Genomic DNA, 16,993 nt, shown 5'->3' with positions numbered 1-16,993 from the left:
AAAAATAAGAAGATGAGGTATGATTGCCAATGAGACAACTATCCACCAAAGTTCAAATAAAGTGGATGTAAGCAATTATAGGTAACCGTACGGCCTTCAACAATGAGAAAAACCCATACCGTATAGTCGGCTATAAAAGCCCGCATATGATACTCATTCTAGCATTTTGATAATACTTCATATAGCATAAATTGCAATAGCTCTCTTCGCATGTTTGTTTATGCAAAAATCGACTATTTTCTACTATTGATTGATATTTTGGTCTCGTTTTCATACATACCAAATGATCTCTTTCTGTTGCAACAGTTTTGCCACCATCTTTTTAGGATGACCCCTTTTGAACACCGACTGACTTGGTTAAAGCATAAATAAACAGCTATCTTTATCATTTTAATCGTTGTAAACTCTTCAGTTTACATGTAGCACCTGCAGCATCTTTAAAGGAATTATACAAAATTTACGATGTTAAATTTCTATCCTAAGGCGAAAGGAAAACTCGCTTTGCCACGGTGAAAATAACAGATAAATAATGATAGATAAACATGTTACACACTAATTCTTTAAATTTCTAAAGAAATCTTTTAATGGAAACCATCAATGATAATACATCGTTTTAATCAAAATATACATGAGAAAATATAGCTGGCTGTTCTGACAGTGTATACTGTTGATTTTGCCATTTTATTTTTTTCTATGCTTTACAGCACGCGTAGTTCAGCTAGATATTTAACTTATAGACAATTCAAAGGTAGGCAGTTTTATTTTAATACATTTATTCGAAGTAATTGCAGTTACTATTATCAAATAAGATAATTAATATTGTCAAAAGCTTAAATTTTAGTTTTACTGATACTTGTTCTTAGGCTAATCAGAAAAATGAAGAACCATTTCCCCTATATTTGTTTCACCCATTGGGTCAAAACTTGAAGGTATTCAAATCCTACTGGAAATTAAAGAGTCTTTTTCATTTCTTTAAATTTTTTTCACCAATGTAACATACTTTCCAAAAAATCAAAATACTATTCAGAGCTACACGTTGCTGTTAAAGACATTAGATGCAAAATTGCAATTTTTATACATTTAAAAAAAAATTACATCGAAGGACGTCGAAAACCAATTGAAAGATTTGGTATCCGGAACACAATATTTCGAACATGATTTCGTTAACGATGCCCTTATTATATATTTGAAGGGTAAATATTAAAAATATTTCCAAAATCTGTCAAAATTGCAATTTTGGGCTATCGTCTAATGGTCATTATTATGATCTGTTAAGAAATAAAAAATAAGCAATAATGATTATTGTTAAATCCTTAAAGTACACACATTGGACAGTGGCACTTTTAATTTAAGTAAAGATTGAAAATATCCGTAGTGTGAAATAAATTCAGGGGAAATTGGTCTAACATATTTTAACAAGCAACAATACAGAAAAAATGAATAACTAAAATATTTCAGTTTTAAATTAGCATTTCCAATGTTGCCATAATCAGACATTAATACGGTTTTCGAATTTCACTGAATGAAAACAAAAATTATCTCAGAATTTTGTCGCCATTTAAGATTACTTTTTATGAATACATCTTCTATGTATTTATTTACTATTCTATAATATACTTATTACAGACATGATGTGTTGTCCAAAAAGATTCCTAGTTGCATTCATGGGATTCTTCGGCCTTCTGCTGGTTGTCGGATTCCGTTCAGTATTCGCTATGGTCATGGTCAATGTAGTAAACGTGAAAAACAGGTCATTTAACACATCCGATAGTATCGTCAAAAATGTATGTATAATAATTTATATCTTCATAGTAAAAATATAGATAGATAATTGAATTAATCAAAAGAAAAAAGAAAAACCAATAGGTTGCCAATGAAACAACTATAATTCATCTAAAGACCAAAGGACAGGGACAGGGATGTGAACAACTAAAAAACCCACTGATTCTTGACCACTGAAAGTTTTTTAAAACTGAAAAAATTACAAGTTTGTATTATTGTAATTGGTTAAGATCATGGAAGCCCGTATCTAAAGTTTTACAGCAAACAGAATATTTACACACATTTTTTTTGGCTTTATTTTAAAAGTTATTGTAATATATGTGTTACTTAATTATGTTGACTAAATATAATTCGTTGCAAAGATTCCGAAAATTGTATCCTTAATTTGAATTAAAAGAGATGTTATGTCATGGAATTGAAGTTTCTTTTTAATATTAGTTCCAAATGGAATAAATATTCTTAAGTGATATTTCCAATGTAGGAAGAAATATTACAGTATTTGTTCCTGACGGAATGGACATATATTATTGCATTGTTTATAACAATGTTTCCAGAGGAACCTCTGTAAAGTGAAACAAATACACGTTGGTAGTTGAGTATAAGTCAATAAGACAGCAACCCAGTAATAAGAGGCAAACGCAAAGTCTTAAACAACAGACGGATGTCAATAATACGTCTAGCGCTAAATCGTGCGAGTATGCTGCAAAATGAATGATCTAATTTGATATTTCCCATATTCAAGTCCTTCGTCATAAGTCCGCTGTTTGCCCCTGTGAATTGAAAATTTTTGGTAGCTTTATATTAAGTTTCTTTCTTGTTTCAGTGTATTGCAGAAAAAACTTGCGGATTGTCATTGAACTGGACAGTACAAAGTACTTTATATTTCAATACAGCTTTCTTTTTTGGTGAATTGTTTACGCAGATTCCTGGGGGATTATTAGCTACCATGTTTTCACCTGTGAAGTAAGTACTGAGAAATACCTTTGACATTTAACCAGGTTAAATATTAACTTTGAATAAAAGTATATGTATTGGTTCGGGTTTTAATTTTCTCACGATGGAAATAAATCCTTGCCGAAATCAAGTAACAGCAACAAACCTATCAAATTGGTATAATCATTGAATACTATCAATCGATTTCACAATGTATATAATTCAATACTTTATTTATTTTGACGAGATAACAAACAGCCAGAAAGCTAATAGTAAAGTGGTCAGCAGACAGCCTTTTTTCAAAATAATTGAAAACAAAAACAATCTAACATGTTTTCATATTCGCTATCTATATAGAAATGTTATCAATTAATCAATAAAATGTACAAGTTTTGAGTATTTAAACAATAAAGCAGACATGTTTGAATCCAAACTCATATCATCATATGGGTGAATAGTTATAAGATGACAGAAACATTTCATTCCTAAAACTCAACTGTAAAACTGGCAAATGTCAATGATATATATCCTCTGTTAACAAACTAGCCTTTCTTACAAAACAATTGGGAATGAATGTTTTACTTTAATGAAATATAATATCGATTAATCACAAATTTAAAATGCTAAGATCAATACGATTGTAATACGTCGTTTAAACAAATGATATAAATATGATAAGACGGAAAGCTAGAAAAATTGACAAGAGCATAATGCAGATCAAATACCTAAAAGGTCAGAAGAAACATTTGGGACATTTATGCGCTGATGCAGTTTTTTCACCATGTATAACAATGTCACAACATGAACCCAAATGAGAGAGGTGTACAGTAGCTTTTTAAAAAATACCAGTTGTTTGCATGATACGGATTATGTTCTTCTCATATATTTTATGATGGTATGATACTAGAGGTTACATGTATAGGGGGAGGGTTGAGATCTCACAAAACATGTTTAACCCCGCCGTACTTTTGCGCCTGTCCCAAGTAAGGAGCCTCTGGCCTTTGTTAGTCTTGTATGTTTTTAAATTTTAGTTCATTTATATGTTTTGGAGTTTAGTGTGACGTCCTTTTTCATTGAACTAGTACACATTTTTGTTTAGGAGCCAGCTGAAACCCGCCTCCGTGTGCGGGATTTTCTCACTGTGTTGAAGACCCATTGGTGGCCTTGGGCTGTTTTCTCCTCTTTGGTCGGGTTGTTGTCTCTTTGACACATTCCCCATTTCCATTCTCAATTTTATTTCTGCTCTTTAGTCGGGTTGTTGTCTCTTTGGCACATTCCCCGTTTCCATTCTCAACTTTATTTCAACACACTTGTTTGCATCTGCAATTTAAGTCAATAAATCGTACATCGCTTAGAATACTAATTTTTTACACTCATTTCATATACACTGTATGATTGTAAATTCTATATTAATGCAGAGCTAACACGTGTATAAAACCAACCCCTCAAGGATAAACAAAACAGTAGCAGGTTCTAGTATTCTTAACACAGTCGATGTAAATTAGGTCCATTTTAGATAATGACACTGTTCTGTTCTTATCAAAGCAAAGTGCTTTCTAGTTTGAATAATTTCTGACTAGAGATGGATAAAGAAATTATTACTTCTATTACATTAGTCGAACACTACGGTTTTTCGGCTCCCAGGCAAAGATTGCCTAAACCGTATTTGGCACGATTTTTCGGAATTTTCGTTCTTTTTATGCTCTTCAACTTCGTATTTGATTTGACATTCCAACTAGTTGGTTCTACAGTGCCACTGATGAGTTATATGTAGAAGAAACGCTCGTCTGGTGTACCAAATTTATATATGTCTGGTATATTTGATAAGTTTTTAAAGTAAATTAATAACGTGGTATTCCTTGTCTATTCTCGGCCACTTTCGTGACCTGGGATAGATCAGATGCAATGTCTGAATATTTATTTTACAAAATATTGAAATTTGATTATAATCTCCCGTTATTTATCAAATTAGATCGTTACTTGGGTCAGTCTCAAACTGAAGTACTCTTTTAGTTGGTTTTTTTTTTGCATCTTTTCAGGGAAGCATTTACAGTAAAATTAGTTGAATGTATTTGCCAATTTATTCGCTGAGGCGCAAGTATTATAGAAGTGTCTAGTTTTTTGTTCAATTTTGTTGGTGTTTTAGTTGAATACTGTGCAAGCTGAAATGTATAAGATGAATAATTGTACCGAATAAAGTTAATAGGACGTGTACGTAAATTGACTGTATTTTTTAGGGTACCATTTTAGGTGACGTAAGCCATTACAGCCTACAATGTGTGTCAGAAGTGGTAAGGATGCATCCTACAACTTAAAAAAATATAACTTGATTTATGACCCCATCCGACGACATTACATATACTATAACACACTAGCTCCACCGCGAGTATAACATATATAGCGCTGAACATATCCCAACGAGGATATTAATTTTATAACATTGTTGTATTTACAGAATTTGTGGTTTATCAGTTTTTTCCTCCAGTTTATTAATGATTATACTTCCAATCTGCATACAGAACAGTCAGTATGCCTTAGTAATGGTTATCAGAGTCTTACAGGGACTGGTTGAGGTATGTATCAACAAAAAGCATTTACATATAATAACTAAATGTCTTTTGAAGTACATGTGTGTAGAGGAAACATAATGTATACTCCAGTAGAAGTCTTCTTATCTCAAATTAGAATTGAATGAACATTCTATTTCCACCGAATCAGTATTTCTTGAAACGTTTTACAATTGGAAATTACTTGCTAAAAAAACAAACAGAGGGAAAAAAGGTAACACATTTTGTAATTTTGCTCTGTAGTTTCCAAATTATGTCATTCTGATAACACTAAGTTTGCAACACCTTCAAACAAGTTTACCTTAGACAGTATTGGTTGGTCTATTTAAACCATTTTAAGTCATGACACCCTCCGACGACATTACATAATATACGTTTTATACTTTATGTTCTGAATGTACACAAAATGAAAGAGAAGAAGCCAGAAGTCGATAAAAATCATAAGTCCAATAAAAACACCATAACCAATAAGACAAACGATAAGAACAAAACACTACACTGCAGAAAATAAAAGTTAGGCAACACGAACCCCACCAAAACCTGTGGAAGAATTCAGGTGCTCTGGAAGGGTATTCAGTTCCTGCTCTACTAATGGAGGGTATTCCCGAAACACACGACCTCATGTCGTCAATTGGTATTATACTTTTTTTGTTTATAAATCAACAAGTTCATGTTATTAGTTTGATATAACAAATTTTACCAATTTTACACTCACTAAGGCGAATTGTATCGTATGTTTTAATAAACTAAGGCGAATTGTATCGTATGTTTTAATAAACTAAGGCGAATTGTATCGTATGTTTTAATAAACTAAGGCGAATTGTATCGTATGTTTTAATAAACTAAGGCGAATTGTATCGTATGTTTTAATAAAGAGAAACAACATTTTGTAAATGCAACTTCTTGGAAATGAATATAACACTTTTTAGAATTTTTGGATCGAATACGCTAAGAACTAAATGACCTAAAGTAACATAAATATACGAACCTCACCAAAAACCGCGGTTGATTACAGGTGCTCCAGAAGGTAATCAGATCCTGCTCTACATGTGGCATCCGTTGTGTTGCTCATGTTAGTACAAACTCGGGGATAAGTCTAATTCGGTGATATCACTTTCGAAGTACATATAATGTCTTTTTAGTGATTGTTTATTTATTTTTATTATAACGAGAAGAGATGATGGAACATTTAGCTTCCATATATCAATACTATTAATCAATATCTAGGGACCAGCTTATTCTTCAATAAATGGTGTGATTTCTGCATGGTCACTTAAATCTGAAAAATCTAGAATGGTAACGCTTACATATGCAGGTAAGAATACAATAATTACGATTTTACAGTTTGTAAGTGACAGCCAATAAACTCATCATAGATACCATTGACACAAAAACTAAAAACCCAGAGGTTTATATACTTTCCCTAAAAAGAGAAACATTGCCATCTTTCTTTTTAGCATATTGCTGATGAGATCTGACTTGTCAATGATACTCAAACAATGACCATTAGCTAATAAATTGATTTTGAATGATTTAAATAATATTTGGGTAAATGAAGTTTGCGAGAGAGAGAGAGAGAGAGAGAGAGAGAGAGAGAGAGAGAGAGAGAGAGAGCAAAACGATATCATATCGTTTAAACCATTGATATGGTGCTATGTGAACTGTAAGGCATGCATACCATTCAATGCATTTCTAAACGGATGACGTCATATGTATATGAGGTATGATATGTGTAGTACTCATTTGTTTCAGGTTCATCATTAAGTTCAGCAGTAGCCTTTATCGTATCTGGTGCACTGTCATGTCGTGTTTGCTGGAACGCACCACTTTATTTTTATGGTAAGTATTACGTATTGTCCATCAGATTGTTAATATTTTTCATCAATAATCACTTGATATCAGTTATTAAAACACTGTACATTAAAACATCAGTTTTTGTTCTATTTTTTCAAAATTTCTGACACAACATTAAACAAAGCAAGTGCAGTTACTGACTTTCTTACTTATACTTATTTCTATTCAACAAAAGAATGTATATACCGGTCATTATGTACATTATTCTTTCAATCAGTTTAATTGAAGTCTGGAGCTGGCATGTCAGTTAACTGCTAGTAGTCTGTTGTTATTTATGTATTATTGTCATTTTGTTTATTTTCTTTGGTTACATCTTCTGACATCAGACTCGGACTTCTCTTGAACTGAATTTTAATGTGCGTATTGTTATGCGTTTACTTTTCTACATTGGCTAGGGGTATAGGGGGAGGGTTGAGATCTCATAAACATGTTTAACCCCGCCGCATTTTTGCGCCTGTCCCAAGTCAGGAGCCTCTAGCCTTTGTCAGTCTTGTATTATTTTAAATTTTAGTTTCTTGTGTACAATTTGGAGTTTAGTATGGCGTTCATTATCACTGAACTAGTATATATATTTGTTTAGGGGCCAGCTGAAGGACGCCTCCGGGTGCGGGAATTTCTCGCTGCATTGAAGACCTGTTGGTGACCTTCTGCTATTGTCTATTCTATGGTCGGGTTGTTGTCTCTTTGACACATTCCCCATTTCCATTCTCAATTTTATTATTGCATTTGCTCGACTGATTCACAAACTCCTGTTACTACAGTAAAACACCAAACTCGTATTTTATTGCATATAAAAAAAGTCTTACATACCCTGATAAAAATGGACATTTTTTTCAAATTTCCGTTCAAGATATGAGCTTTGTCTGGTCAATTAGGTGTCGTAAAGAATATATAAAGGTATTTTGCTATGAAAAGTTTTTGGACTTATTATTGAACATTTCTATATGAGTGTATTTTGTGTTTTCGCATGATTTTGTCCATCTCTCGACGACTTATTGATTCTCCCTTTGGTATCTTGATCTTATGTTAAAGTTAGTATAGTCAACTAAAAAGTTTTCAAAAACGTATAAGTCAATATTATTACATCCGAACATGTACTTACAGGCTGTTTAGGAATAGTATGGTTCGCTTTATTTATGTGTACTGTCAAGGACTCTCTATGCAACAATTTCAAAAACGTATAAGTCAATATTATAACATCCGAACATGTACTTACAGGCTGTTTAGGAATAGTATGGTCCACTTTATTTATGTGCACTCTCAAGGACTCTCTATCCAACAATTTCAAAAACGTATAAGTCAATATTATTTCATCCGAACATGTACTTACAGGCTGTTTAGGAATAGTATGGTCCACTTTATTTATGTGCACTGTCAAGGACTCTCTATGCAACAATTTCAAAAACGTATAAGTCAATATTATTACACCCGAACATGTACTTACAGGCTGTTTAGGAATAGTATGGTCCACTTTATTTATGTGCACTGTCAAGGACTCTCTATCCAACAATTTCAAAAACGTATAAGTCAATATTATTTCCTCCGAACATGTACTTACAGGCTGTTTAGGAATAGTATGGTCCACTTTATTTATGTGCACTGTCAAGGACTCTCTATCCAACAATTTCAAAAACGTATAAGTCAATATTATTACATCCGAACATGTACTTACAGGCTGTTTAGGAATAGTATGGTCCACTTTATTTATGTGCACTGTCAAGGACTCTCTATCCAACAATTTCAAAAACGTATAAGTCAATATTATTTCCTCCGAACATGTACTTACAGGCTGTTTAGGAATAGTATGGTCCACTTTATTTATGTGCACTGTCAAGGACTCTCTATCCAACAATTTCAAAAACGTATAAGTCAATATTATTACATCCGAACATGTACTTACAGGCTGTTTAGGAATAGTATGGTCCACTTTATTTATGTGCACTGTCAAGGACTCTCTATCCAACAATTTCGAAAACGTATAAGTCAACATTATTACATCCGAACATGTACTTACAGGCTGTTTAGGAATAGTATGGTCCACTTTATTTATGTGCACTGTCAAGGACTCTCTATCCAACAATTTCAAAAACGTACAAGTCAACATTATTACATCCGAACATGTACTTACAGGCTGTTTAGGAATAGTATGGTCCACTTTATTTATGTGCACTGTCAAGGACTCTCCATCCAACAATAAACATTTGTCCACAGCGGAACGATTGTTGTTTGATTCAGAACGTTGTTACACAAAGAAACCTTCGTCTCAGACGGTGGGTATACAGAATTAAGGTTTTCATGTATAAACAATGCTTTACATTTATTCTGTTCGCGTTTGTATCAAATTTAGAAAACAAGTTAAAAATACAGACATATTTTAAATCCGTGATGTTTTACATCAAATGAACACATTAGAATGGGAAAACATAGCATTGTCAAATCGTTGTCAACGAGACAGCAACCCAACAACACAAAAACTCAAAAGACATTTCTAAATCGATTTCCGCTCGTTACAGTAGATGTAGCAGGATTCAGACTGTAGATATATGCAATAAAACACCAAATATTAAGTAAAGAATGAAAAAAATACTCAAAGATAAAAAAAAAAAAAACAAAACAAAAACAAAACAAAACAAAAGAAAAAATTATTTAAAAGAGATGGCATGAACACTTAGGAAATATGTCAGCGTGAATTCAGTGTCATTCAGATTCAGATTCAGATTCGACATGGCAAGTATTTATTTTTTATACTTCAAAATATCAACACCCTTAAGATCTGTATGATGAAACACTAGTGTGGTCGACTTCGATTTGACTTCGACGACAGATCGTACGCCGATTAGAGGAACGAATATCGGTTAGAGACCGGACGTCGATCTAACTCTTAACATATAAACAATAGTTTAAAAGCATGAATTCAACTTTATGGCCTTTCTGTTTCTTTTTTATAGGTCAAAAGTATTCCCTGGAAAAATATTTTAACATCGGTTCCTGTGTCTGCTATTTTTGTTGCATGTTTTACAAGAAATTGGATGATATCCCTTGTCAGGACTGTTGTTCCTCAATACATGGAAGATTTGTTTGATCTCAGCATTTTTGAAGTAAGATTCAATATTAGTCTCTAAATAACTACATGAAAAAAGTGTCAAATAAAATGAATAAACCTGAAGAAATAAACGTCCAAATGCTGACAATTATGATAATAAGCTGGTTACCATAGCCCTATTTCGTTATCATGAATGATAATTATCATATTTAACCCGTATTGCCATTTTTCAGTCACGTTTCAGTTAGAAATAATTTTTTGTTGCCTGTCTTTTTATGCCAATTGGGTCATCGACATCGAAAAAAGAGACAAACTAAAAGTCACCAAAGGTACAATCAAAAACCAAAAGCAAAAAACGTCAGCAGTCCACAATAAATTACAATACCATTAAAGACCGAGCAACACAAACACCACAAAAACCGCAGGTGCTCAGGAAAAGTTAAAAGATCCTTCTCCACTTGTAGTATCCTCTGTATGCTAATGACGAGTGCAAATTTGTTGAAGGCTCATTCAGTAATGTCACAATGGAGGAAAAACAAGGACAGGACTGTGGCTACGACACGTAATATATAGCCGTGGTCATCCGTGACGCAGATACTCTATAACAGCCCACCAAATCATGATAGCATCAGTTTTTTTCGAAGGGATGACTTAAACTTTACCATACTAAACACTTGTTTCAATAGCTTTACTTTTAAGCAGCAACCATCTATCACCAATTGTCAAATGACAGAGTGATTCTAAATGTTTGCCTATGTAAAAATATAACCAATTTTCAAATTTCCATATTTTTGCTGTACATGTAAATAAACATAAATGCATGTATATACATTTATCATAAAGGTCATGAGTTTTTACTAAATGGTTAATTTTATGAAGAGAAAAAAATCCATATATGTTCCACTGTTTGACGGACGTACATTTTCATTGAATGCCTAATTAATAAAATATATTTAATTATTTTCATATAGATAGGATTACTGTCTTCCCTATCAGCTATATGTATGGCATTAGTTACTGTTACTGGAGGAGTAATGATAGATAAACTCATAAAATCTGACTGTGTTAGTACTACTGTAGGGCGCAAAATAGCCCAGTGTTCTGGTAATTATAAATTTAAATTTGACATTAAATACTGTCATCAAATTATTCTAATTTGAATAACAAATGCTCGACTTACTAAAATCTACAAGTTTTGCTCCTTAAATCTTCCTTATATTATATTTTGATGCCATTGTTGTGCACATGTCTTTTTCTTTTACTATTATTTTTATAGGCTCTGTCTGGCCTATTGTTTATTTTTTCAGTTTTTTTTTGACAAAACATCTCTTTAGGATATTATATAGAAAAATTGTGTGACTTTTTTATTTATACAATTGATACATAATTTTGTAGGTTATGGTATTGAAGGAATATGCATATTCTGTCTAGGTTATATACAGGATATTGATGCGGCCATGGTTATGCTATGTGTTGGAGTTGGTGCTAGTGGGTTAGCAGTTTCAGGTAAATGGTAATATTAAAACAAAATCATTGAAGATATCTAATTCACATCATTTCTGTAGATTATAATTTATCGTTATCCTAGAGATTGAAAACCATTCACACTAAAAAGTTTAATCGTTGTCTGGAAATCAAAAACAATCTTATACAATAGCCAAAACTCAATAGGCAACATATCAATGATTGATAAAACATAACTTATATGTTTCATATGTTGAAAAAAAGTAAATATCTACTAATATTACGACCAAGTTATATCGCTATTGGTTATGCAATCCACACTCCTTGTATAAGCCAATCTAGTTGTCCCATTTATTGCAAATTTAGAAATCAGTGCATGAATTTATTATTGCTTTTCCTGAACAAAGGATACAAATGCGAAATTAATTATTGCGATTTTAGGAAATGCTGAGTTTTTATTTTTGAGACGCATATCTTTTTGAACATTTTCTTTCCTTAATTAGAAACACAATATGTTAAAAACAAAATGCTGAAAATAAAAAGACAAAAGATATATAATACATACTTTTTTCTGTCAAAAGTTAACGTTGAGAGTCGTCTACTTACAACAAGTTTGCGTGTTTTAATATCCTATGTTGATAATTAGTTTACCAGTTCATGGTTAGGAAAATCCTATTGACAAAAATTTTTGAATTTTTTTTTTAGATATGAATTTATTTTCTATATATCAACAGACCTGTGATCGAAAGAACATATCGATGTGTAAAACAGTCCTATAATTTAAAAAGTTGATTGGTTTGAATTGAGAGGATGTGTAAAATCTTTACAAACTGTAATGTCGTAAATGCGTTACTTGTTTTTGCATTATTATTGATTCTGGTTGTTTGCTGTATTTAATCCAAATTATTATTTCATTCTTTTAAGCCTTAGGGAATCACAATCTTTGAAACATGTGAAATATTTATATATGCAAAAGAAAAACAAAGACGAACAAAGAAAAAAAAAACGAAAAACAAAAAGTAAGAGTAGAATAAAGCGTTATTCCCATTCTAACTAAAACAATGTATTCATGGGAGTTTAGAAATCTTAGTTATTCGAATAATTTAACATTTTGTAAATAGTAAATTTACAGAAAATATGCGTGTCTATGATATTTCATGTCATCACAATTGTGCAAACTACTGGGCTGGCGATACCTTCGTGAATAAATATCATCTGAAGATTAGTCAACCTAGCATTTGTGAACTCACCAAAAATATTATACATAGTTTTGAATGGAGCTGCGCGTTTCGTGTACATAAGGCTTGTAAGTGGCGTTTGATTGAAAATAGTTAGAGGTGGTATTTTAAAAACGAAGTTGAAGAGCATTGAAATTCCTAAATATGTTTACTAACCATGTTATACAATCTGATTGTCTTAACTCCAAGTGTAATAACGCAGATTTTTACGCGTGCAAAAAGTGTAGGTTCTATGTTTGTAATGTTAACAGTGTCATAAGCACCACTGTTCATCGTTTGTAAATATTTTTTTCCTGGGGGTTTGAATTCGAACTCGTAGTCAAAGCAGTGTGTGAATTCTAAATAAATACACTTTTGTATAAAACCATATAGGTAAAACCTTAATATTTGATATTAACGTAGACGTTAACAACTTGTATTTATATCTATTCGTGCACTTAAAATTCTAAGGTAACTCTCAGACTAATTTCTTTGGGAATAAGAATCAGTACCATTGTCATTCCAACGTTTATTTTTTCGTACTTTTGTTTGTCTTCTGGTCTTTTTCTATTTTTGCCATGGCGATGACAGTTTATTTTCGACTTAGGAGTTTGAATGTCCCTTTGGTATCTTTAGCCTCCATTTTATTAAGTTAATAAAGTGGACGTAGACGAACGAGTAAATATAATATATGTATGTTTAAAGATTTGTATAGTAAAAAAGAAAGGAGACGGGATATCCATCCATGACACTAAATCAGTATATGCACAGCAAAAAAAACCCACAAAAACGAAAGGAATATAGTCGTGGTTTAGACTGAGAAAAGGATATAACAACTTCAATAATTTGAACACTGTATTAAGTGTATTATAAGTGAGAAACGATGGCTTTATACATCTAATTCATACTTTTGTAAAAGTGGTTTGAATTCCATTATAAGAACCACAAGCTTTTATAACGTGTAGAAGTTCATAAAAAATAACTCCAGTGTGAAAATATAAGAAATTTTGTATATAGTTTTTAAGGACGTTAGTCGTCTAGCAGTACTAGTATTTCCAATCTCTGGAAGAAGGAGAATATACCAAGGATATTTTTAGCCTATTATATCTAAATGAATTTAAGTGCATATTTGTTTACAAAAACTTATAATTTGCAGGGTTTAAATCAAATTCCCTAGACCTATCATCCGCCTATCATCGTCAGCATTGTGACCGGAATAACCAGAATGGGTATAACTGGAGCTACAATAAGTACATTATTGGTATCCCTTCTACGTAGTAGAACACAGGTATATTCCAAATTCGTTTTTAGCTTCTGATTATAACCATCGATTTGATTCTTTTAGCATGAATGTTTTAAATACATTTAAAACCTAATAACCATGCAAAAGAATTAGTTTCTTCGATATACAGTTTACAAATGGAAATTAATATTTGTGAATAGTCAAATCTTAAGACCAAATTTGAAATTAAAAACAAAAAACAACAAAAAGAAAATTAGACTATGTTATTTTCATACTTGTAGATGCAGGTTTGAAGCGATTGATTATATCGACCTACATCAGAAAAGCAAGTTGTTAAATAAAGGCTAACAAAAAAGTTGAATTAACGTATGTTGGTTTTTTTTCGCGATTTGATGATAAAATGGGTCTCCTTCATATCTTTATCTTTTCTTTGATATTGAAACAGATGGACGACTTCAAACTAGAATCTTTGACGAACGAGATAATTTCAAAGGAGAGGCGAAAGATACCAAACGGACATTTCGACTTTCGAATTGTCAACTTTCCAATTCTCAGCAGTAACATACCCTCTCCCCATCGTATCGCGTTTATATATCTCAATTAGTGCTTAAAACTCTGGCATGTTCATACTACATAGATTTCATTACAGGAATGTGCTCCTTCCACCAAAAAATGCTCCAACAAAGCTATGAGGAAGAACACCTGAAATCCACACAACATTAGTTTTACGGCCACCATCGCGAATCCGTTAACCGATACGATGTTTCTGTGACTCTACTCACCTTACCAATTGTGTCCTATTCTTGATTGTGACAATTTCTCTGAGTATGGATTTGCATGGAGGCTGATGAATGCATAGCTGAAAATGTTGACCACGTCGACGCACTCGGTCTTGCTGCTTTTGGAGTTTATGCGATTCCCTTGGTTTTTGTTTGTGACCTTAATTGTCCCTTAATTTATTTACGATATTTTAGCATCGGTAAACCACTGTTGGCATAATTTAGTTAGTATCAAACTCTCCTATGTGTTTTGTATTTTTTGACAGGTTTCATTGATCACTACCTGGAGAGAAGTTTTTATGGTGGCTGGTTGTTTACATATCGCTGGTGTGATATATTACGGTATTTTTGCATCAGGCGAAAGACAGCCGTGGGGCGACGGTGTTCCAGAAAGTAACATTTTGGATGTGATTAACCAGCCGTCAGACACAGACTATAAAAAGTTCAAAAACGACAGCGAGAATGACAATTTTGTTCATAAACTAGCAAGTTATGAGTCTACTTAGCGACGCTGAATGTCGTTGTGAAGTAAAACAACACCTTATAATAGGAATATTGTGAGCACATTAGTAAGATAAGATCATGGATGTATTTAGGTAAAATCAACACATACAGTCAATAACTCATGTGATGTGTTGATGTTGTGTTTCTTTAAAGAACTAATTAAAACAAAATTTCCTTTTGATTCGAATTGATGTCAGTACATGTACATCAACGAACAAGCTTCGAACAACTTGTATATCAATTGTTTAAGTAAATATAGTTTCTCTTCTACAGAGAGTTTGTCTTGGCGACATTAAGCGCTGTAATTAGCCGACATATTGTTCCTAGATTCTAATTTTCGTTCTTATCCGTGTAATGAGATGTAACATTTTGCTTTACTTTTTTGACATTTTTTTCTTATTATCTAACATGTTTTTGTATATTGCATTACACCGCAGTTTAATTCTTTCATGTATGAACTTTTACACACATTATAAGGACTGCAAATGACTAATGCAAAACAACTGTTTTTACATGAACAGTATTTGAAACCGAACATGTCCATGCTTTCACTTTTGACCAGAATATATAAAAATAAAAAAATGTGGTATAATTGCCAATGAGACAACTCTCCACCAGAGACCAAATGACGTAGAAGTTAACAACTATAGGTCACCGGAGGGCCTTCAACAATGAGCACAACCCATATCGCATAGTCAGCTATAAAAGGTCCCGAAATGCCAAATGTAAAACGATTCAAACGAGAAACTGGTCTAAGTGGGATAAACTTTAAGTAAATTTTTATTTACAAAATCGTTTTTTGTTTCGCATTGAGCTTCATATAACTTGTTATGTATATATCTTTTTGACATGTAGAAACTTAAACAAAACAAAGAAGTGTCGTTCTGATTATACCCGAATCAATTGCCGCTAGATGAAAACAAACAATTGTTTGTTTTAAAATTCTGAAATTTTCCTTAAAAAGGAAAATGAAATAACGTTATAACATGGCATCGTCAGTTTGTTTTCGATTTACGAGTTTAAATATCTCTAGTATCTTTCGCCTCTGTACATGTATATTTTAGTAGTATAAACAAGTCTAAATTGAAAACAACGTTCAAACCTATGATTGCGTTGGATAAAAACTGCAATTTTTATACGTTTGCATACAAAACAAATTTCTTGGTAGAGGGGTCTAAATACAGCACAAACAACATTTTCCAAAAGACCCAAAAAAGTGAAAAAGTATATTTAAACAAAACGCATTTGACTAGCAGGTCGAACAACGGATGTTCTTAAACCCTGCTGACTGCCATTGGCGAATGCCAAATAAACGGATCACCAGATGTAACAAAACGGATTTAAACTACTAATTTAATACTAAACAGAAAACAATAAACTTGCGGAAAAGATGGTATACCACAAACAAAAGGTGCAAAAATTAGTAAACCATATCTTAATTTCGACAATTAATGTCTCTTCAGTGATGTTAGGAATCGAAACGGTATTTGGAAGGCCATATAATTTACCTCAATTTAGGAATATACATATTTTAGTAGTACATGTATATATATGAATAAACGAAAATGTTGAGTATTTGTGAAAAAGACATCAACCATCCGACACAG

The 16,993-nt window shown here is 32.4% G+C and overlaps 1 protein-coding gene across 1 annotated transcript; it reads left to right on the top strand.

The window, feature by feature from the left end:
- The first annotated feature begins 1,715 nt into the window (after nucleotides 1-1,715).
- LOC127727705 (vesicular glutamate transporter 2.1-like) lies at nucleotides 1,716-15,692 on the top strand. Its single transcript, XM_052234821.1, has 12 exons — nucleotides 1,716-1,784; nucleotides 2,606-2,740; nucleotides 5,235-5,288; nucleotides 6,510-6,597; nucleotides 7,035-7,121; nucleotides 9,267-9,406; nucleotides 10,085-10,234; nucleotides 11,151-11,283; nucleotides 11,575-11,685; nucleotides 13,878-13,888; nucleotides 14,038-14,148; nucleotides 15,149-15,692. Exons 1-12 carry the CDS (start codon nucleotides 1,716-1,718, stop codon nucleotides 15,386-15,388), a joined length of 1,329 nt encoding a protein of 442 aa, XP_052090781.1. The 3' UTR covers nucleotides 15,389-15,692.
- Nucleotides 15,693-16,993: the final 1,301 nt, after the last annotated feature.

This window comes from Mytilus californianus, unplaced genomic scaffold, assembly GCF_021869535.1.
Source record: "Mytilus californianus isolate M0D057914Y unplaced genomic scaffold, xbMytCali1.0.p SCAF_2, whole genome shotgun sequence".
NCBI lineage: Eukaryota > Metazoa > Mollusca > Bivalvia > Mytilida > Mytilidae > Mytilus > Mytilus californianus.
The sequence above is the reverse complement of the archived record's forward strand: the minus strand, read 5'-3'. Positions and strand labels throughout refer to the sequence as shown.

Excerpts from the sequence above, each read along its gene's own strand:
- LOC127727705 (XM_052234821.1), top strand. The coding sequence starts at position 1,716 with ATGGTCATGGTCAATGTAGTAAACGTGAAAAACAGGTCATTTAACACA. Across the intron at positions 1,785-2,605 it reads CCGATAGTATCGTCAAAAAT|TGTATTGCAGAAAAAACTTG; the intron begins GTATGTATAATA and ends TTCTTGTTTCAG. Across the intron at positions 5,289-6,509 it reads TCTTACAGGGACTGGTTGAG|GGACCAGCTTATTCTTCAAT; the intron begins GTATGTATCAAC and ends ATCAATATCTAG.